Source organism: Phyllobates terribilis, unplaced genomic scaffold (assembly GCF_046119375.1).
Source record: "Phyllobates terribilis strain yellow unplaced genomic scaffold, ASM4611937v1 Scaffold_5__5_contigs__length_657084704, whole genome shotgun sequence".
In the NCBI taxonomy this organism is placed as follows: Eukaryota; Metazoa; Chordata; class Amphibia; order Anura; family Dendrobatidae; genus Phyllobates; species Phyllobates terribilis.
Genome location: NW_027362765.1, coordinates 36,627,783 through 36,650,924, shown reverse-complemented (window position 1 = coordinate 36,650,924; position 23,142 = coordinate 36,627,783). Strand labels below are relative to the sequence as shown.

General features: G+C 48.4%; 1 protein-coding gene across 1 annotated transcript in view; it reads left to right on the top strand.

The window, feature by feature from the left end:
• LOC141270627 (uncharacterized) overlaps nucleotides 1-15,592 on the top strand; it is a 129,870-nt gene extending 114,278 nt beyond the window's left edge. Inside the window, exons 6-11 of the mRNA XM_073680699.1 lie at nucleotides 339-488; nucleotides 618-797; nucleotides 881-1,004; nucleotides 1,088-1,185; nucleotides 1,379-1,469; nucleotides 12,290-15,592. Coding sequence (XP_073536800.1) covers nucleotides 339-488; nucleotides 618-797; nucleotides 881-1,004; nucleotides 1,088-1,185; nucleotides 1,379-1,469; nucleotides 12,290-13,515 — 1,869 coding nt within the window. The 3' untranslated portion in view covers nucleotides 13,516-15,592. The remainder of the gene's footprint in view (nucleotides 1-338; nucleotides 489-617; nucleotides 798-880; nucleotides 1,005-1,087; nucleotides 1,186-1,378; nucleotides 1,470-12,289) is intronic.
• The last annotated feature ends 7,550 nt before the right edge of the window (nucleotides 15,593-23,142 follow it).

Genomic DNA, 23,142 nt, shown 5'->3' with positions numbered 1-23,142 from the left:
CGCGGGCTGCATGTGGACCGGCAAAGGGTTTGTTGCGGCCCAAAGAGCTGTCCAGGAGACGCCAGCTGCTTTCTTTCTGTATTCAAATGTATTTGCGTCTTTCAGACACGAATACAATTGAACACTTGTGAGCCGGGATTGGAGCAGAAGAGCGCTTGTCAGCCCCCACCCCGACGTGCAGCGGCATGATGAGGTCAGCCGCTACACGTAGACAGACGCTATCGAATGCAGCATATAAGGAGTTAAAAATCCAGCTTTTGAATCTCCTCAATCAACATCATTTAATAGTACATCAAGGTGTGCAAACTGCCTTAGCATCGGCTCATCTTCCTTTTCAGGTGCCTACAACATTGAATCCTATCACTAGAGATTTTCTATATCAGAGAATGTTCCTGATTGACTCACCAAGAATGGAAAGAAACAGGGACAGAATGGCAGAGCAGATATTACACCTCTCCCTAGAGATCCTCTTCCGGCTTACTGGAGAGGTGAGAGATTCTGATGACGTCACATTACATCATTCTTATCTATGGGAATAACAGATGGACAGAACTGGAGAGGTGAGGACTCTGGAAATGTCTGTAGTGAGATTTATTAATGTGTCTCTCCATAACCAGGATTACACAGTAGTGAAGAAGACCTCTAGTGAGCGCTGTCAGGCCTCTGTGTCTGAGGGATGGGGAAGACCCCTGATTCCAATCACGGGGCCTCCACCTCAGCGCCTCATACATGAGGACATCAATGACCAGAAGATCCTAGAACTCACCTACCAGATGATTGTGCTGCTGACTGGCGAGGTGACACTGCTGGGAATGATAGGACATTATAAAGTAACTTTATGAAGGGATCGGTGGGATAATGGTATCATTGTATGTGTCAGGTTCCTATAAGGTGTCAGGATGTCGCTGTCTATTTCTCCATGGAGGAGTGGGAGTATTTAGAAGGGCACAAAGATCTGTACAAGGACGTCATGATGGAGGTTCCCCAGCCCCTCACATCACCAGGTAATAGATAGGACTAAATACACACGGCCTATAATTATCTGTATGTAAAGAATGAATTCAGTCCCTGTATGTGTTTCCTCCAGTTCTATCCATTAAGAGGAAAACACCAGAGAGATGTCCCCGTCCTCTTCTTCCACAGGACTGTAAACAAGAAAATCCCAATGTTCCTCAGGATTATCAGGTAGATGGAGAGAAGGTGTCATGAGATCTCCCCTATGATGTGTAGACGACTGTGAAGGTCTTGTGCTCAGTCTTATCCACCAGTATTATATGTTTTATACTTGTGTAATGAGAACGGTGGAGATGGCAGGATTAGAGTTGATCATAGATGTGACTTCTCCATCTATCTGTGACTGTTACAATATTTGTTTCAGGGTGGAGATCTGACCCATATTAATACTACAGAGACATATGTGAGGGGTGATGAGCGGTGTAAAGAGGAGATTCCTACATATGACTACCCAGGTGAGTAGTAACCACTAAATGTAGAGAAGTCACAGATTCTTCTCAGTCACTGCATGTGGCTGCTTTATCAGTGGTGTAGTCCAGCCATATCACAATCAAGCAGTCACCATTCTCCGGCTAAACCACCACATGCTCCCACACCCAAAACTGTCCCCATTACTTTGGAAGTCCTACTGTTGGAGTGAGAGTGGTTTTGGAGATACTGACCTTTAGCTGCCTAGATCTTTAATCTGCAGAGCCAAATAACAGCTTATATAGAATGAGCTGACAATTTAGAAAATCATGGGAAGAAAAATATAATCTGTATGGTTGGCTTTGCTTTTATAAGGAATCATCATTCCATGTGCAGTGAGAGCCAAGTGTGAATTTCTTTTTTCAATCTTTACTTTTTTTTTTACACTCAGATATAAACTGTAGCTATACAGTACAGACCAAAAGTTTGGACACGCCTTCTCATTTAAAGATTTTTCTGTATTTCCATGATTATGAAAATTGTACATTCACACTGAAGGCATCAAAACTATGAATTAACACATGTGGAATTATATACATTACAAAAAAGTGTGAAACAGCTGAAAATATGCTTTATTTTCAGTTGTTTCACACTTTTTTTTGTTAAGCACATAATTCCACATGTGTTAATGTAGTATCGTCCCCCTTACCGCCGCACTCCCGGCCCGGCGTCTTCCGGCTCTCCTGCTGCTGCTGCCGGCGCGCGGAGCTTCCCGACACTGTGCTTAGGGCGCGCGCGCGCTCCCTCCCTCTTAAAGGGGCCGCGCGCGCTCCCTCCCTCTTAAAGGGGCCGCGCGCGCTCCCTCCCTCTTAAAGGGGCCGCGCGCGCTCCCTCCCTCTTAAAGGGGCCGCGCGCGCTCCCTCCCTCTTAAAGGGGCCGCGCGCGCTCCCTCCCTCTTAAAGGGGCCGCGCGCGCTCCCTCCCTCTTAAAGGGGCCGCGCGCGCTCCCTCCCTCTTAAAGGGGCCGCGCGTGCCATCCTAAGGAGTCCCCGGCCAATGGCCGGAGGACCTCTCATATAAAAGGCACCTCCTCCAAAACGGAGGTGCCCGTGCAAGGTTGTAGCTTTGTGTCCTAAACTCTGCTTCAGCCCTCAGGTCCCGCTGCTAGTCTTACTACCAGTCCTGTCCGCCAGCCTGACTACCAGTCCTGTCCGCCAGCCTGACTACCAGTCCTGTCCGCCAGCCTGACTACCAGTCCTGTCCGCCAGCCTGACTACCAGTCCTGTCCGCCAGCCTGACTACCTGTCTCCGCCAGCCAAGTGTACTCTCCAGCCCGACGGTCTGCCTACGATCCAAACCCGCCAGTCTGTCTATGGGCCTGGCTTGCCTGCCTACCCGGAAAACGTACTAGTTACCTGCCGTGCCTACCAGCCAGCCTACCTGGAGGCTCCTACCAGTTACCTGCCATGCCTACCCGGAGGCTCCTGCCAGTTACCCGTGGGAGTCATCTGCTCTCGTACAAGGACAGGCCCAGAGTAGCACCTGGTCCCTCTACTCGGTCCTTCCCTGGTTCACGGAGTCGATTGAGCCACCGTGCGACCTTGGTCAGTCCGAGTTGATACCTAGTTACGCCCCTCTGGTCCCTCCTTCCACCGCAGCACAGAGGTTCCAGCACCCGGATCCGTAACAGTTTGCGCGGGCCATGGAACCCGGTTGCCTCCAGGCTCCTTCGCTTGCTGACCTCTACAAGGAGGTTTCTCGACAGAGATCCCAACAGGAAACCATCCTGACCTACCTGCGGTCTGTCAACTCTCGCCTGGACACTCTGTCTGTCCCACCTGTGCCCGCCTCGAGCCGAGTGACACCCGCTCCGGCTCCGCTGCCTACCAATACCACGGCATCCAGCTTAGGACTCCGGCCTTCTGCGCCCCCTCGTTTTGGGGGTGACCCCGTCTTATGTCGGGGTTTTCTGAACCAGTGCATGCTGCACTTTGAACTACTGGCACATCAGTTTCCCTCCGACCGGGCCAAGGTGGCGTTCATCATGTCTCACCTCACCGGGGAAGCATTGGCATGGCTAAACCCTCTATGGGAGAGAGGGGATTCCCTGGTGTCCGATCTTCCGGCTTTCCTCACTGCCTTCCAGAGGGTCTTGGATGAGCCCGGACGAAGGACCTCTACTGCCTCCTCATTGCTCCGTCTCCGCCAAGGGAGTCTCACCGTGGGCCAGTATGCCATACAGTTCCGTACCCTCGCTTCTGAGCTTGCCTGGGACAACGAGGCCCTGGTGTCCACCTTCTGGGAGGGCCTTTCCGGTCGGATTAAGGACAAGCTAGCCGGCCGGGACATTCCTACCACCCTGGATGACCTGGTGTCACTAGCTACCCGGATTGACATCCATTTCCTAGAACGTGCTAAGGAGACTACCCGGGAGAGAAGATTTCCTCGTCTTGCTCCTGTTTTCCAGAAACCTGCCTCCCAACCAGCAACTCCCTGGGCATTCTCGCCAGAACCCATGCAGATCGACCAGACCAAGATGGTCAAGTGTCGCCAAGAAACACGCCGAGCCGAGGGGAGCTGTTTCTACTGTGGTAGTAAGGAGCACCTGATCCGTTTCTGTCCGGTGAAGCCGGGAAACTCCAGTGTCTAGGACCGCTCGGAGAGGTCGTCCTAGGACAGCGTAAATCCTCTCTGTTCTTGACTTTGTCCGTCTCTATTTCCTGTGGAGAGAACCGCTTCTTTGAAACCACCCATCTGGATTCCTTAGCCGCGGGGAATCTCATTTCCCAGTCCCTTGTAGAGAAGTATCAGATTCCTACCAAACCTCTGGCTGAACCATTGGCAGTCACTTCCATGGATGAAAGACTCCTTCCGGTGACCATCTTGCTCATCACTGAGCCCGTAACCCTTCAGGTGGGGAATGCTGCACTCAGAGAGGATCTCCTTCCATGTGCTTTCCGGACTCTCTCACTCCCTTTTGCTAGGTCTACCCTTGCTGCAGAGACATGAGCCCGTTCTGAATTGGCATTCCGGTGAGGTGCTCCGTTGGGGGCAGGATTGCCATGAGACCTGCCTGGTCCCGGTTCGCCCGGCTCGACCTCCGTCTACTCCGGCTAATTTACCTGGTCTACCGGCACCTTACTGGTCCTGTGCAGATGTCTTCGACAAGAAGGAAGCAGAAACACTGCCACCGCATAGGCCATATGATTGCCCTATCGACCTGGTACCCGGTGCCACTCCACCCCGTGGGTGTATCTACCCTTTGTCGTTTGCCGAAAACCGGGCCATGTCGGAGTACATCGAAGAAAATCTGGCTAGGGGATTCATCCAGAAATCTACCTCCCTGGCTGGAGCCTTATTCTTCTTCGTAAAAAAGAAAGACTGTTCACTGCGCCCCTGTTTCGATTATAGAGGACTCAACCAAATTACTATCAAAAACAAATACCCCCTGTCACTCATCTCTGAGCTGTTCGACCGCCTTAAAGGCGCGAAGATCTTCACCAAGCTCGATCTTCGTGGGGCATATAACTTGGTCCGGATCCTCCAAGGAGACGAGTGGAAGACGGCATTCAATACACGGGACGGCCTCTATGAATACAGTGTGATGCCTATCGGCCTCTATAATGCTCCAGCCGTCTTCCAAGAATTAGTTAACGACATCTTCCGTGACCTCTTATATTCTTGCGTGGTGGTGTACCTGGACGACATCTTTGTCTTCTCTCCAGATCTTCCCACACACCGGGGGATGTTCATCAGGTCCTGCTTAGCCTCAGGCAGAATCGCCTATACGCAAAATTTGAGAAATGCCTCTTTGAGCAGACCTCTCTTCCGTTCCTGGGCTATATTATCTCTGAGACAGGTCTACGGATGGACCCCGAGAAGGTCTCTGCCGTCTTAAAGTGGCCCCGTCCGGAGGGGTTGAAGGCCATTCAGCGATTCCTGGGGTTCGCCAACTATTACCGTCTCTTCATCCCACATTTCTCTTCCCGGACTGCTCCCATCTCTGCGCTCACCCGTAAGGGAGCAAATCCTAAGGAATGGCCGTCCGAAGCGGAGGAGGCCTTCCACTCCTTAAAACTAGCCCTCTCTTCTGCCCCAGTGCTGCACCGTCCGGATTGCAACAAACAGTTCTTTGTGGAGTTGATGCTTCCTCTTCCGGAGCCGGAGCGGTACTCACCCAGAAACCTCCGGCCGGGAGAATGGTAACCTGCGGCTTTTTCTCCAAGCTCTTCTCCTCGTCCGAGCGCAACTACTCTATAGGAGACCGAGAACTGCTAGCCATCAAATTGGCGCTGGAGGAGTGGCGTTACCTGCTTGAGGGGGCTCTGTACCCGGTGGTCATCTACACTGACCACAAAAACCTGGCATATCTACAGAATGCCCAAAGACTCAATCTGCGTCAGGCCCGGTGGTCTTTTGTTCTTCGCCCGCTTCAACTTTACCCTACATTACCGCCCTGTGGACAGGAACGTTAAAGCCGACGCCTTGTCCCGATCCTTCCTGTCTTCCGATCAAGAGGAGGAGCCTATGCATATCATCGATCCCTCCAAAGTGATGAATGTGGCCCCCTTGGACCTGTCTTGTCTCCCACCCGGTAAGACGTTTGTAGTGGTTCCGGATCGTAAGAAGGTTGTTCACTGGGGTCATTCATCTAAACTAGCTGGCCATGCTGGACAGAAGAAGACCTTCCTGCTCATTACCCGGCATTACTGGTGGCCTACCTTGCGCAAGGGTGTGGTAGACTTCGTCACGGCCTGTTCGTCCTGTGCCCGCAATAAGGTTCCCAGACATCTTCCAGCCGGCCGTCTCCTGCCTCTTCCCGTACCAGCTACCTGTGGCAACACATTGCTATGGACTTTATTACTGATCTCCCTGTTTCTGCCGGTTGTACTGTCATTTGGGTGGTCGCTGACCTCTTTTCTAAAATGGCCCACTTCATCCCTCTGCCTGGTCTCCCGTCTGCATCTATGCTGGCTAAGGACTTCATCCATCATATCTTTCGTCTTCACGGCCTACCCCTCCACATTGTGTCTGATCGCGGGGTCCAGTTTACTTTGCTTTTCTCGAGAGCTACGTGTAAGCTGCTGGATGTCACCCTGGATTTCTCCTCTGCTTACCATCTGCAGTCCAATGGCCAAGTGGAACGTATCAACCAGATCCATACCAGCTTCCTCCGGCACTTCGTCAACGCTCACCATACCGATTGGGTCGAGCTCCTACCATGGGCCGAGTTCTCCTATAACAACCATGAGAGCGAATCTTCTTCCAAGTCCCCGTTGTTTGTGGTCTACGGTCAACATCCCCTGATTCCGTTTCCCGTCTCCGCTTCAGTGGACAACCCTGCCGTGGAGTCTCTGGTCAGCGAATTTTCCACCATTTGGGAGGACACTAGATCCACACTTCTTCAATCCTCCGAGCGGATGAAGAAACATGCTAAGAGACGCCTGGACCCACCTCAATTCCGTCCAGGAGTCAAGGTTTTGCTCTCCTCCAAACATGTTCGTCTCAAAATACCCTCCTATTAGTTGGGTCCACGGTTCATCGGTCCATTTGAAGTCCTCAAGCAAATAAACCCAGTAGCCTACAAGTTAAAACTCCCGGCCACCTTACGGATTCCCAACTCCTTCCACGTATCACTCCTCAAACCAGTTGTGCTTAATTCTTTTTCTGACAATCCAGGTACCTCCCCAGCTCCTGTCTCCGCTGAGGACTTCTATGAGGTAGAGAACATTCTGGCCATCAAGAGGTTAAGCGGAAAAACCTTTATTCTGGTGGATTGGAAGGGGTTTGGCCCAGAAAAGAGAACTTGGGAACCCAGGGAGGACATCCAAGCCCCGCTTATCCTTAAAAAATTTCTTTCCGGCCTAAAGAAGATTGGGCGTAAAGGGGGGGTACTGTAGTATCGGCGTCTCTGCCCCCTGACAGGCAGAGACCCCGTCCACCTTACCGCCGCACTCCCGGCCCGGCGTCTTCCAGCTCTCCTGTTGCTGCTGCTGCCGGCACGCGTAGCTTCTCGTGCACTGTGCTTAGGGCTGCGCGCGCGCTCCCTCCCTCTTAAAGGGGCCGCCGCGCGCCGTCCTAAGGAGTTCCCGGCCAATGGCCGGAGGACCTCTCATATAAAGGGCACCTCCTCCAAAATGGAGGTGCCCGTGCAAGGTTGTAGCTTTGTGTCCTAAACTCTGCTTCAGCCCTCAGGTCCCGCTGCTAGTCTGACTACCAGTCCTGTCCGCCAGCCTGACTACCAGTCCTGTCCGCCAGCCTGACTACCAGTCCTGTCCGCCAGCCTGACTACCAGTCCTGTCCGCCAGCCTGACTACCAGTCCTTTCCGCCAGCCAAGTGTACTCTCCAGCCCGACGGTCTGCCTACGATCCAAACCCGCCCGTCTGTCTGTTACCTGCCATGCCTACTAGCCAGCCTACCTGGAGGCTCCTACCAGTTACCTGCCGTGCCTCTCAGTCAGCCTACCTGGAGGCTCCTACCAGTTACCTGCCGTGCCTACCCGGAGGCTCCTGCCAGTTACCCGTGGGAGTCACCTGTTCTCATACAAGGACAGGCCCAGAGTAGCACCTGGTCCCTCTGCTCGGTCCTTCCCTGGTTCATGGAGTCGATTGAGCCGCCGTCGTACCTTGGTCAGTCCGAGTTGATACCTAGTTACTCCCCTCTGGGCCCTCCTTGCACCGCAGCACAGAGGTTCCACCACCCGGATCCGTAACAGTTAATTCATAGTTTTGATGCCTTCAGTGTGAATGTACAATTTTCATAGTCATGAAAATACAGAAAAATCTTTAAATGAGGTGTGTCCAAACTTTTGGTCTGTACTGTATATACGCAAGAAAGAGCATTCAAATTACTATTTTTTTCCTATTTAAACTTTTCCCTGAACTCCGCTCACTCAGAAAATGAAAAGTTTTCCAGTTCGTAACAATAATTACCCTTGCAGATAATAATTGAAGTAATTACCATATTTTTCGGACTATAAGACGCACTTTTTTCCTCCAAAATTTTGGAGGAAAGTGGGGGGTGCGTCTTATAGTCCGAACTATACATGTCTGTACTCTATACTGTGGCTGTGGATGGTTGGAGGTGTAGGGGATAGTGGCAGCGGTGGATGAGTGGGGCACAGGAGGCAGCAGCCGCCTGCTGCAGCCTACGCTGTGCCCGCTGCTAAAGAAAATGAATATTCACTGCTCCCCACGCCCTTGGGAGTGGAGAGCAATCAATATTAATTTTCCTTAATAGCGCGCACACTGTGGCCGCAGCACGTCTCCTGCTGCGGCCGGCGGTCTGTGTGCCCGCTATTAAAGACCATGAATATTCACTACAATACACTCCCATGGGTTGTAGTGAATATTCATGGTCTTTAAAAGGTGGCACACAGACCGCCGGCCGTAGCAGGAGCCGCACTGCAGCTACAGTGTGAACGCTATTGAAGAGAGTGAATGGTCACTGCACCCCACGCACACAGTCCCAGCTTGGGGAGCAGTGACTATTCCGGCAGACCATCTCACAGTGTGAGGGACATGGCAGGGACGCCATGCGCGGCTCACACAGTGAGAGTGTCAGCAGCAGAGCGGGAAACAGCGTTGGCGGAGAGAGGAGGTGAGTATAATTGTTTATTTTTTTTGGTGGGCAGCATGATGGGGATCAGAGGATGCCAAGCATACCAGGATGGAGGGGTGCCATGCATAACAGAATCAAGCGGTGCCATGCATACCAGGATCAAGGGGTGCCGTGCATACCAGGATCAAGGGGTGCCTAGCATACCAGGATCAAGGGGTGCCATGCATACCAGGATGGGGGATCAAGGGGTGCCGTGCATACCAGGATCAAGGGGTGCCATGCATACCAGGATCAAGGGGTGCCATGCATACCAGGATCAAGGGGTGCCAAGCATACTAGGATCAAGGGGTGCCAAGCATACTAGGATCAAGGGGCGCCATGCATACCAGGATGGGGGATCAAGGAGTGACATGCATACCCGGATCTTGGATCAAGGGGTGCCATGCATACCAGGATGGGGGATCAAGGGGTGCCATGCATACCAGGATGGGGGATCAAGGGGTGCCGTGTATACCAGGATCAAGGGGTGCCGTGCATACCAGGATCAAGGGTTGCCATGCATACTAGGATCAAGGGGTGCCATGCATACCAGGATCGGGGATCAAGGGGTACCATGCATACCAAGATGGGGGATCAAGGGTTGCCATGCATACCAGGATGGTGGATCAAGGGGTGCCATGCATGCCAGGATGGGAGATCAAGAAGTGCCATGCATACCAGGATGGAGGATCAAGGGAGTGCCATGCATACCAGTTTCGGATGAGTGCCACATATACCAGGATGGGGATGAGGGTCACGTATACCAGGTTGGGGATGAGGGCCACGTATACCAGGAGTATATTAACAGAATTGGGGGACATTACCCCAATACCAGTGTCAGCAGCAGACCCCCTCCCCCATAACAGTGCATCATGATCACATTTTTTGCTTACATTTTTTTTTCTATTTTCCTCCTCTAAAACCTATGTGCGTCTTATAGTCCGAAAAATACGGTAGATCCTTATAATATATTAATATTTTATTATAATGACAATATTCAACTTCTCAAACACAAATCTGATAATCTGTTCCCAAAATTCCCTAATTTTGCGGCAGTACCAATACATATGAGATAGATCTGCCGCCTCGGAGTTCAACTTGGGACATTTAGAATATTTAATATATCCGATCTTCTGTATAAAAGCCGGGGATGGAGCAACCTGAAAATAACCATAAATTGGAACATTCTCTCATGTGATGTAGAGAAGAACATTAGCAGAATTTACAATTATTTCCCATTGTTAAAGATAAATCCAAGATCTGATCCCAGAATTTATTCTCCTCTGAAAGCCGATTAATTGAATGTTTTATAGGGAACGAATAGAACGTTTTATCTGCAAATAATGAAAGAAATCTGAATCCTTTAATCCTACTTGTAGAATAAATCCCTCTTTTAATTTCTGTGACAATAATTATTCTCTTTTTCATCCAAAGTTCGGCACTGTAAGAAATGAGGGAGATTAGTATTATCACACAGTGGGCACATGGAGGCCGGGAAGCCCACCCACAGGAGCTTTTTAAATGCCTCCCAAAATTTAGTTATCAAAAGAAGAGGACCATAATTAATACATAGAGGTCTGATATTTTTTACACTAGTTAGTGCCCAAGATTCTCTGATTTAATTGCTTTCCACCATAGCCAGTTTGGTTCCTAATCAGGCCTCAATTTTCAAATCTGACATGTCACTCTACATAGTAATAACTCTGGAACTCTGAACCTCATCCCAGTGATTCTGAGAATGTTTTCTGTGACACATTGTACTTTATGTTAGTAGTAAAATTATGTTGATATGTTTTGCGCTTCTTTATGAAAAAATGTAGAAGAATTACAAATGTTCAACTTTTGATTTTGTATGCTCCTAAAACAAATAGTGATATCACACAAAATAGTTAATGAGTATCATTTACCGTATTTCTCCATTACGTCGGCAGCATTTTTCACACATCATTTTTTTTTGTTAGAAGGCTTAACAGTTTAGCATAAGTTCAAGGAAATTTACAAATCCTACTTTTGGGGGACTAAATCACTGTTGAAGTGACTTGGAGGGGCCTATATCTTAAAAAATTGCACTCCTCATAGTATCAAAAACCACATTCAATAAATATGTTTATCTTAAATTCTGTAACAATAATTGCCAAAGAAACTTCTGAGACCTTAATGATTAAACGTCTAACACATTGTGTTTCGGATACCGCTATGCAGCTAACTCTCACCACAGATGTATATAGACACACGGAAGCAATAGTGCAAATAATGTCGTTTTCAATACTTCTTTTAGCAGATTTGATAAGTACATCCACATTTCATTAGACTAAACAACAAGGACTATCACCATGGTGTAACAAAGTCCATGAATACAAGGCATAGACAATGTCGAAAACTGTTCAAACTAGATAGAGCAGAGACGGTGCATGAGTAGCAAGAAGTCCGCACCTGTAACTATGTTTTGGGGGTCAAGGTGCTTGAGAAAAAGGTAGAAAATCTAATTTCTTAAAATGTATTTTTCAACTTCTCCTGAGTCTGACAATATCCTACTGTTTAGGCAGATGGCATGGCTTAGAAGGGAAAGAGAGTTATTTGGCTATTGGAATGTAGATTTTGCTGGAATAGTTTGTCGGCACGATTCGAAGAACCCTGAGGTTCCAGAATGGCAGAAAACAAGAACAGAAGAAAACAGCTTGAAGTGACTCAATTTCCCTCAGGGAATTCATTTATAGGAGTAGAGACAATTTTGACCCCACAGGCACTTTCTGAAAATTAGCACGCAGTGGCTAATACAGAGGGAAAATTGTAAATGTAATTTTATTGGCTAACACATAATACCCAGCTTGTACTTCTGGAGATACTCATACTGTACATTTTTAAGTAAGAGCTTCCCAAAACAGCAATGTTGGAGGCTAACAGTGTTTGGGCACCCTGCAAAACTCAGAAGCATCAGGGACATTTGGCTGAATTGGTTTATGGAAACTATACTGATTTTTAAGAGTCTTTCAGTTACTAGTAATGTGGAAACCCTCTCTTTTTCCATTTACAAATGACAGACGAAAGTGGGGTCTTGTTATTTGAGCGACGGAGTAGAAGTTTTTATTGATAATATTTTGGCCTACAAAATATTTTTTTGTGGCTAATTATTCCAATAATTGAAAGGCAGAATGAACAAAGAGGGTCGACTGATTCTTGCTCATATATTCTATGAATATATGAGAAATGTTATAAAAATATTTTTAAGGATATTATATTAAAAAATAAAAATCTTTATTCTTGGCAGATAACTGTACTAGGAGATCAGAGAAACAACTGACATTTTCAATTTTTGAATCAGATGACCTTGATATCACACCGAATATAACAGAAGTGAATGCCATTACTCCAGATATTCCATCATCCCTGCACAAGAAAGATCTATCATCTGATCCTTTTAAACAAGTCCTGACTTCTGATTCATCTATTAATAAAAATCACGAAAGAGGCATTAAAAAACAAATTGCTCCTACAGAAAAGAAGCCATCATCAAGTGGAAAAAGTATTTCCCTCAAGATACCTTCTGTTGCACATGAAAAAAATCACACAGAGGAGAAACCATTGTCTTCTTCAGAGTGTGGGAAAAATCTTAACCAGAAATCAGGGCTTTTTAGACGTGAGGAAGTTTACGAAGGAGAGAAGCCATATTCATGTTCAGAATGTGGGAAATGTTTTGCAAGGAAATCAAGTCTTGTTGTACATCATAGAATTCACACAGAAGAGAAGCCATATTTGTGCTCCGAATGTGGGAAACGTTTTGCAGATAAATCAAATTTTGTCAGGCATCAGAGAAAACACACAGGGAAGATGCCATATTCATGTTCAGAATGTGGGAAACATTTGGGAGATAAATTCAATCTTGTTATACACCAGAAAAGTCACACAGGGGAAAAGCCATATTCATGTTCAGAATGTGGGAAATGTTTTGGGGATAAATCATATCTTGTTAGACACCAGAAATTACATACAGGAGAGAAGTCTTTTTCATGTTCAGAATGTGAGAAAAGTTTTGCAGGTAAATCATATCTTGCTCAGCACCAGAAAATACATTCAGGGGAGAAGCCTTTTTCCTGCTCAGAATGTGGGAAATGTTTTGCACGTAAAACACATCTTGTTGATCATTGGAAAATTCACACAGGGGAGAAGCCATTTTCATGTTCAGAATGTGAGAAATGGTTTGCACGGAAGTCAGATCTTGTTGATCATCAGAGAATTCACACAGGTGAGAAGCCATATTTATGTTTAGAATGTGGGAAATGTTTTGCACATAAAACACATCTTGTTGAACATCGGAGAACTCACACAGGAGAGAAGCCATATTCTTGCTCAGAATGTGGGAAATGTTTTGCATATAAAACACATCTTATTGGACATCTTAGAACTCACACAGGGGAAAAGCCTTTTTCATGTTCAGAATGTGGAAAATGTTTTTCACATAAATCAAATTTTGTTAGACACCAGAAAAGTCACTAGAGTAGAAGCCCTTTTCATGTTCAGAATGTGGGAAATGTTTTAGTCGGAAATCACTTTTTGCTGTCCATTAGAGAACTCACACAGTGGAAAAGCCCTTTTCATGTTCAGAATGGAAAATGTTTTACCCACAAATGGCATCTAAACCTATAGAAATGACACGCGACCAATGTATATTCAAAAGTATAAGTAAGTTTATTGAGAAATAGACAAATATAAAAAATATATCAAGAATATATCAAGGGAAGCATCAGCACAAAAAATACATTAGTACTCAGGGTGAAGGGATGAGGTAAGTAAAATACATGAAAACTGCGGTCATATAAAATATGCTCAGATTACTGATAAAAAGATACATGAAAATATATAGAAAATACTTGTTGTCCAGATGAAATATTGGATAACAACTCAAAATTGTAGATAATAGTGTGTTACATAAATAAATATACAGTGGCTCACGAAAGTATTCACCCCTTTGGCATTTTTGATGTTTTGCTACTTCACAACCTGGAATTTCAATGTTTTTTGTGGGTTTGCATCAGTTCATGTGAACATTTGGTTTTCCATTTATTGTAAAGCAAACAACAAATAGAACAAAATAACTGAAAATTTCAGTGTGAATAACTATTCACCCCCACTTAAAGTCAGTACTTTGTAGAGCCTCCTTTTGCAGCAATTACTGTTGCAAGTCGCTGTGGATAAGTCTATGAGTTTTCCACATCTTGCCACTGGGATTTTTGCCCATTCCTCAAAGCAAAACTGCTCCCACAGTGTGGTGTTCTTGCGGTGATGAACCGTGTTGGTTTGTCGCCAGACACAGCGTTACCCTTGGTGGCCAAAAAGTTTAATTTTGGTCTCATCTGACCACAGCACCTTCCTCCATACATTTGGGGAGTCTCCCATATGTCTTTTGGCAAACTCAAAACGAGCCTTACAATTTTTGTGTGTAAGTAAAGGCTTTTTTCTGCCCACTCTTCCATCAAGGCCACCACTATGGAGTGCAGAAAGGAAGTAATTCCCAGCACTCACGTGTTCAGTGAATAATTGTTCTTTTATTTTATTGCCAATTCCAGTGGACGTTTCAGCCTGTCCCAAGCTTAATTCAACAAAAAAAGCCTGGGACAGTCTGAAACATCTGCATATTTTACCCCACGTGCACCACGCTGACAGAGTGCTGATCCCCTATTCCTGTGACCTTTATGGAGTGTACTGTTTATTGTGGTTGTATGCACAGATACTCCAGTCTCTGCTTGAGAACTCTGCAGCTGCTTCAAAGTTACCTTTGGTCTCTGTTCTGCCTCTCTGAATAATGCCCTCCTTGCCCGGGCTGAGAGTTTTGGTGGACGGCCCACTCCTGGCAGGTTTGTTGTGGTACCATTTTCGTTCCATTTGATGATTATGGATTTGATGTTACTCTGGGGGGTCATCAGAGATTGGGATATTTTCTTATAATCCAACCCTGACTTGTACATCACATCAACTTTGTCCCTGACTTGTTTGGAGATCTCCTTGGTCTTCATGGTGTTATTTGGTTAGTGTTGTCTCTTGCTTAATGGTGTTGCAGCTTCTGTGGCCTTTCAGAAAAGGTGTGTATATACTGACAGACCATGTGACACTTAGATTGCACACAGGTGGACTTCCTTTCACTAAGCATGTGATTTATGAAGGTAATTGCATGCACCAGAAATTTTTAGGGACTTCATAGCAAAAGGGGTGAATACATATGCACATGGCAATTTTTAATTATTTGATCCCATAAATGTAATTTTTGCCTATATTTTTCTCACTTCATCAACTTAGACTATTTAGTGCTGACACATCACACAAATCAGATTACAAAAATATTTAAACACAAATTGTAATGTAACAAAATAGGTAAAAAGCCAAGGGTAGGTGGGGTTTGAATACTTTTGCAAGCCACTGTATACTATGTAATTAATGAAGTAACCAGTGCCTGAGTGCCTTCACATAAAGGATCTACCATTCTTTGCAATATCTTTAAATCCACAATCTCTGCGTGGACAAAGTTCTTTTACTTATCTAAGTTACAATAATAAATATGTTCATGTTGCAAATTACTATTTACGTATGCAATCCATTCCTTCTTTGTTGGAACATCTGAACTGATTCATTTTTTTTTCAATCATTTTCCACGCTAAGTAAATGGTCCATCCATCAATTTAACAAATAGGGGCATTCAAATAACTCTGCATCAACTGGTCACCAGCCAGTATCTGTATAACTACAGACACAAAGTGCTACTAAGTGCACGGAGGGTGTGGAAACATGATGGGAGAGACCAAATTCTGAGGAAAAGTTAGGGAGGGAGAACAAGGATTAGTAAGAATAGTGAGATGAAGTGATAGACCAGTCTAAAGAGATTTATTTTTAGGGCATGATAAAGGCCACGGCCTCACTATCCGTATTCAGTCAGTATTTTTTCTCAGGAGTAGGAGCCAAAACCAGGTGAGGAACAATCAGAGAAAAGGTATAATAGAAACAAGTCACCAATTCTGCATTTATCACCCACTCCTGGTTTTGGCTCCCACTCCTGAGAAAAAAATACTGACCAAACAATGATAGTGGGGCCGTGGCCTAAAGTTGTGGATACTTGGAATTAATCTGATTTTCAGGAGTAGTGCATTTCAGAGAATTGGTGCAACACAAGAGAAGTCCTGGAGACTGGTGTGGTAGGATCAGATTAAAGAGGGTGTTAGCCTAAGGTTATTAGCGGAATGGAGAGCACAAGTAGGGTGGTAGATGGAGATTTAGGGCGATTAGTAACTTGAGAGTTTTGTGGGTGAGTGATAAGTTTATATTAAGTGTTGCTCAAATAAGGGGTTATTCGAGCACGCGCAAGTCCTAACCAAGTATCTTCGTCGTGCTCGGAAAATATGTTTGCATCGCCGCCGCTGCATGATTCGCGGCTGTTTGACATCTACGAGACATGCAGGGATTGTCTGACAAACAGGAAATCCCTGCATGTGTTGCAGCTGTCTAACAGCTGCGGCGACGCAAACATGTTTTCCGAGCACGCAAAAGTACTTTGTTAACCTTTTATCCATGCACGTTCGTGACTCGCCCCCTGGGCCGTGGGGCACTCGGAGCCGGGCAATAGGGAGACGATGGGGGTAGTAGTGGCAACCCGGTCCGTGGCTCAGGGTGGTCAGACCAGTGGCAGTCCTTTATAAGTTTTAAGCAATGTCCGACTACACCACCCGTGGATTGCGGTCAGGGCTAACCGCCGCAGCAGTACAGACCGCTGGGGCTGATATGAATGTGCAGCACTGAATAGTACAACTCCCCACGGGAAGAGTAGGGCCCCAGGGCAGTATATAATGGATGATGGAGGGGATGATTCCGACCGCGATAGCCAGGAAACGGAGGCCTCTTAAACAGTTCAGGGTCTTTATTAGAACAGGTAAAACGACCCAGAAACAGGCCCGGCTAGGAGGGGGCCTGGATGTCTGAGAACAAGTGGGAAGCTGGCCCTGGTCAAGGTGAGGGTGTAGGCCTACCGTGCTCTCTGTGCTCCTTCTGGCTATTTCCCTTCTGGTAGTGTAACAGCCCACGTTCCTGAGCTCGCCGTGTCCTCTCGCCCGTATGGCTTGCAACTTGGGTCCCTTTCTACTCCCGGCCTGGTACGGCTTTGCTGGTCCCTTCTGCTGTGGCGGAGCCTCCGGGCTTCTTAGGCCAAGGAACATACAGTCCCCTGCGGACTGGTTATCTGCTATAGGATGTGGAATCCTCACAGCCTCAGACACCAAAGTCTGGTAGATTAGTCTCTTTATCTGCCAGGACAGGCTCACTTCGCCTCTTGTCCCTGGCTCGTGACTCTCCTACTGCCAGACGTCCTCTTAGGCTGCAACACAACTGTCTGTCCCTGCTCTGGGACACCTCTCAATCCAGAGACAGGTCGTCCAGTTCTCTCTAACCCTGCCCTCAGTTCCAGTTTTTATAGGGGCAGCCTGCTCCCCCTACTGGCCTGAGACAGGAGGTGCTGCATGCTAATGGTCCTTGACTAGAGAACCTCCCCCTTGCTCTCAGACACAGCTTTATTATATTTGTGGCATCCAGGCCAGTGTGACACATTCCCCCCTAGTAAATTTTAGTACTCCGGGACTAAACAAGAAACAAGAACAATATGCATGACCATAAAACATTAGTAGACAAACAATGCACAGGTTGAGTTCTTAAGGTCACAGTGTGGTCTGAGACCGGGTGTCCATCTCGCCAACACAACGGGGAGCCTTAACCAGGTGGGGGTCTGTCCTAGCCCCAAGTCCTTTACAGTCTTAGTTCATTCCTTGGTCAGGCTCTGAACGCAGTCCATACAAAGTCCCGGTTATTAAAAGTTCATAACCTTTGAGTCCGTACGGCAACTATAAGGAACTGAAACACACAATTACTAATCATGCATGTAACTTTGCAAACATTTCAGTACTTGGCAACAGGGCTATTTACAGTGTTAGTGCACCCTATATTCTCCAGCGAGCGGGTGTTTGCCCCCTAGTGCTTCTGGTTGACCTACGTAGCCCACTGTCTGGTGGTGGACCGACCTGGCTTTCCCCACTAGCGTTAAGGGTACAGCTACCAGCTGGGTGTACAGGCAGGGCAGGCAGCTGTCTGCGGGTCCTTTGGCTTACCGCAGGCATGGCAGGCTCACTGTCAGTAGAGGGTTGACTCTCCTGGGCTGCTGGTACAGGCTCTTCTGCCTCTGGAACTGCTTGCTCTTCTTCACCTTGCTGCTCTGGTGTAGGTTGTTGCTGAGCCGGTTGCAGGAAATGCAGGACGGGTACCACTATGGCATCGTTTATCCGAGTCCAGGACTGAGGGAACTCTCCGAGAACGGTGCTGATCATTTCTTCCTTGTCCTCTGCGGGTTCAAGGTCACTTTGATCCTCTTCTGCACTACGGAGTTGCTCGGGGCACCTTTTTAGGTGGTCTCTGGAGACGGTACTAGTGGTTTTTCCTCCATCCTTGGTGATCACGCACACCTTCGGATTGTCATGATCAGACTGCAGTACGGTGTAGGGTTCCCTTTCCCACTGGTCGTCCAGTTTGTGTAGCCTTCTCTTTCGCTTCAGGACCTGCTCACCAGGGGACCAGCAGGGGCGTGTTGGTTGAAGAGTCTTTCCTGCCTTTCTCTCACCTGGGCCAAGCTCTTCTCCACACTCTCCTGTACCTTCTTGTACTGCAGTTGCCTTTCCGTATCCCAGTCCGCATCTGGGGAGGTGTCCTCAGGCGTTAGGACTCCCATCTCCAGGTCTATGGGCAGCTTACCTGGTCTGGCTCGCATCAGGTAAGCCGGGGTGCAGTTTGTAGCATTCACCGGGATATGGTTGTATAGGTCTATCAGGTCCGGCAGTTTTTCTGGCCACAGGCTGCATTCCTCCAGGGGCAACGTCTTCAGGAGATCAATGACTATATTGTTCATTTTCTCACACATCCCGTTGGTTTGTGGGTGGTAAGGCGTTGTCCGAATCTTCTTACAGCCATAGAGGTTGCAGAACTCTTGGAAGATTTCAGCCTCGAACGCTGGGCCCTGGTCTGTCAGGACCTGTTCCGGATACACGTGTGGACGGCAGAAGTATTGCTGGAAGGCTCTGGCCGCCGTTTGGGCTGTCAAGTCTTTTACCGGGACCACCACTAGAAAACGGGAATAGTGGTCCACGATTGTCAGGGCATAAATATATCCTGACCGGCTTGGAGCCAATTTGACGTGGTCCAGAGCTACCAGCTCAAGAGGCTGCTGGGTGACGATGGGCCTCAAGGGTGTCTTCTGGCTGGTGCGGTCCTTTCTCCTTAAGTTACAAGGGCCACAGTCCCTGCTCCACTTCTCTACTGCCCCTCTCATGCCGACCCAGAAGAACCGTCCTCTTAGCAGGAACTCCAGTTTCTTCCAAACGAAGTGCCCCGCTCTGTCATGGTAAGCCTCCAGGACCATAGCTGCATCTCGCCTTGGGACCACGACTTGCCAGGTCAGCTCGTGCGTCCGGTGGTTGACGAGTCTCCTGCACAGCTTACCTTCATAGAGGAACAGCCTGCCCTTCTCTTTCCATAGTTGCTTGGCTTCCTCTGGAGCATCTGGATCTAGACGGGCATCTTCTTGGGTCAGCAGGTCTTTCACCATGCGGATTGCAGGGTCACTGTCTTGGGTCTCGGCCCAGCTGTGGTGAGGTAGGGGATTGATCATGGCGGTCGTTAAGTCTTCCTCCTTCACGCGGTGGGAGTATTGAGCGGCTCCATACCGGTGAAACGCGGGGAGTTCTACCTCCTCCAACTCTTCTTAGTCTTCGTCACCTTCAGGTAAGTGAGGCATTCTCGATAGGGCATCAGCATTGGCTTTGCCTGCCCGGTACTTGATCACGAAGTCATAATTGGAAAGACGGGCCATCCACCGCTGTTCCAGGGCACCAAGTCTTGCACTGTCTAGGTGTGTTAACGGGTTGTTGTCCGTGTACACATTGAACTTTGCGGAGGCCAGGTAATGCTTGAAGCATTCCGTTACGGCCCACACCACTGCCAAGAATTCTAGCTTGAAGGAGCTGTAATTCTCCGGGTTCCTCTCGGTGGGCCTCAGCTTCCGGCTGGCGTACGCGATCACCCTTTCTCTGCCCTGTTGGTTTTGTGACAGTACGGCTCCCAGCCCCACATTACTGGCGTCTGTGTGGAGAATAAAAGGCTGGCCATAATCAGGGTAGGCCAGGATCTCTTCCCCTGTGAGGGCCATCTTCAACTGTTGGAAGGACTCCTCTTCCGGCTTGTCCCACTTGAAGGGTGGCTTTGGCTTCTGGACTTGGACTGTCCTATCAGGAGGTCCTGCATCGGAGCTGCCATCTTAGTGAACCCGGGGATGAACCTTCTGTAGTAGCCTACCAACCCGAGGAATTGCCTCACTTCTTTGATGTTCGAGGGGCTTGGCCAGCTCTTGATTGCCGTGATCTTGTCAGGGTCAGGGGCTACTCCTTCCGCACTTACCACGTGCCCTAGGTACTGGACCTTTGGTTTCAACAGGTGACACTTTGATGGTTTCACCTTCAGGCCATAGCCTGCCAGGGCTTCGAACACCTCGGCCAGGTGCTTTAGATGGTCCTCGTAAGTCTTCGAATAGACAATCACGTCGTCCAGGTAAAGGAGGACCGTCTCGATGTTTTGGTGCCCTAGACAGCATTCCATCAGCCTCTGGAAGGTCCCTGGTGCGTTGCAGAGCCCGAAGGGCATACAATTGAACTCTCTCAGTCCCATCGGGGTGGTGAAGGCGGTCTTCTCCTTGTCAGCCTCTGCCACAGGAACCTGCCAGTACCCACTATTAAGGTCCAAAGTAGAAAAGAAGTTAGCTGATTTTAGTGCGGCTAAAGACTCCTCTATTCTAGGCAGCAGGTATGCGTTTTTATGGGTAATACGGTTGATTTGTCTATAGTCCACGCACATTCTCATGGTACTGTCTTTCTTTTTTACCAGAACCAAGGGGGCTGCCCAGGGGCTACAGCTATCTCTTATGACCCCAGCTTCTTTCATTTCTGTTAGCATGCCCTTTGTGTTCTGATAATGTGCAGGGGGTACAGGTCTGTGTCTCTCTTTTATTGGAGGGTGGCTTCCTGTGGGGATGTGGTGTTCTATCCCTTTTACTCTGCCGAAGTCCAGCGGGTGCTTACTAAAGATTCTTTCGTACTCCTGTACCACCCGGTAGACTCGTTTTTGATGCAGGGGAGTGGAGTCAGCACCCACATGGAGTTTCTGGCACCAGTCCTCCTTTTGTTTCTGGGAGCCATTACCCTCCGCCTGGGAAGATGCAGGCAAGGGTTCCACGACCCTGATAGCTTTGTGTTCAACAGCAAACAGTTTGGCAAGTGTAGCGTACCTGGGTAAGTGTACCTCCCTCTCTCCAATGTTGAGGATGCGGACGGGCACTCTCCCATGACGGACATCAACCACCCCCCGGGCTGTCAAAATGGTGGGCCTGCTGTCTGAGTACACGGGTTCTACCATGGCTTGGTAGTCTCTACCTCTCAACCCGATTACAGTCCGACACCAGATCATCATTTCACTTTTGGGAGGCATGGAAATGGGGAATGGGTCACTCAGTCTTACGCTACCGATCTCACCACCAGACAGTTCTACCTGCTGCCGTCTCATCAGGGCTTTTATCTCCTTGTTGAGGACTCTCTGTTGGCTGGAACTGGCATTCACCGCCACCTGTTGTAGAATTACAATTACCTCTGAAAGACCATTTTCAATCATGTTAGTACCCACAGTTATTTTAGGGTGACTTTCACGACGGCCAATGTCCACAATAATCACTCCCTGTGCCGGTAGTTCAACTTTACCAATTTTAATGGTCATCTCCTTGAACCCCATCTGCGGCACGGGCAAGCCATTACTGGCGATGATGCTCAAGTCACTGTCTGGATACCGTGTTATATCAGCATCAGTCCAATACTGCTTAAAAAGTACATAAGGGATAGTAGTTACTTGCGACCCGGTATCCAGCAAGACGCTCATGGGGATACCGTCCAGCACCACGGGTAAAACCGGGTGCCCCCCAACGTACTTATCACGCCAATTATAAGGGCCTGGTGATCTTATGCCTGGGGGTTGGCCCTCTGCCCCAGGTTGGGCCCGTTTAAATTACAGTACCTGGAGATGTGTCCGGGCTGGTTGCATCGACGGCAAATGGGCTGTCCATCCTCTGTGTAGCGGTCTGTGGGCCTCCCTCGGAACGACGGGATCCTCCTCTGTCGACGCCACGGGACATCCTCCGGACTTGAGGCCAACTCGATGGGTCTTGACGGGTCCACTTGCAATGCCTGGACGCTCCTGGTCAACGCCGCGACACTCCTGGTCAGCTCCTGGACTTGGTGGTGCAGATCTTTCGATGGGGCTTGGTTCAGGGCCTGTGCATCAGCCCCCACAAAGTCCATAGAGGAGGGCGCTGCCTCCTGGTGATAGGTGAGAGCAGGGCGCCGGGGGTTTATAGCGCCACTTGTTGCGGGTTCGCTAAGCACCCTTATGGCCCTGTCCTTAAACTGGGCAAAAGTCAGATCAGGGTTCTGAAAGAACATGAGGCGCAGCTGGGTCCTGTGGGCGCTAGACAGCAGACCTTCTATGAATTGTTCTGTTAGTAGCTTATCCGTATCCTGCACGCTGCCAGGGTCAGCTTGTTTGATGGCTCTCAGGGCTTCCTGCAAATTTAGGGCATAGTCCCTAATGCTGTCCTGTGCCCGCTGCTTACATCCGTAGAACCGCATTTTAATTTCAGCGGAGGTACGTGTATCAAAGGTACCCCGCAGCCGGGCCAGAATGTCCTTTACGGTCCTTTTCTCCCCAGCGGGCCATGACTTTACCTCCCGCTGGGCTGCGCCAGTTAATTGCCCTGTCAGAGTATGCTAATCTTCTGTTCCTCTGTCAGGGGGGTAAACTTGGAACAAACTGTACAGCCTTTCCTTAAAGTCAGTTAGGACATGGGGCTCCCCTGAATACTTAGGCAGCCAGGCCGCTCCAGGGATGTAGGGCAGGAAAAATGGCATCACCGCTGCTGCAGCTGCGCTGGTGGTAGTGGGCGCCTCCGTGTCCGACATCTTCCTCCCCCTTAGTTAAGCGTGGCCTACCTTCCGACGATCCTCTTCT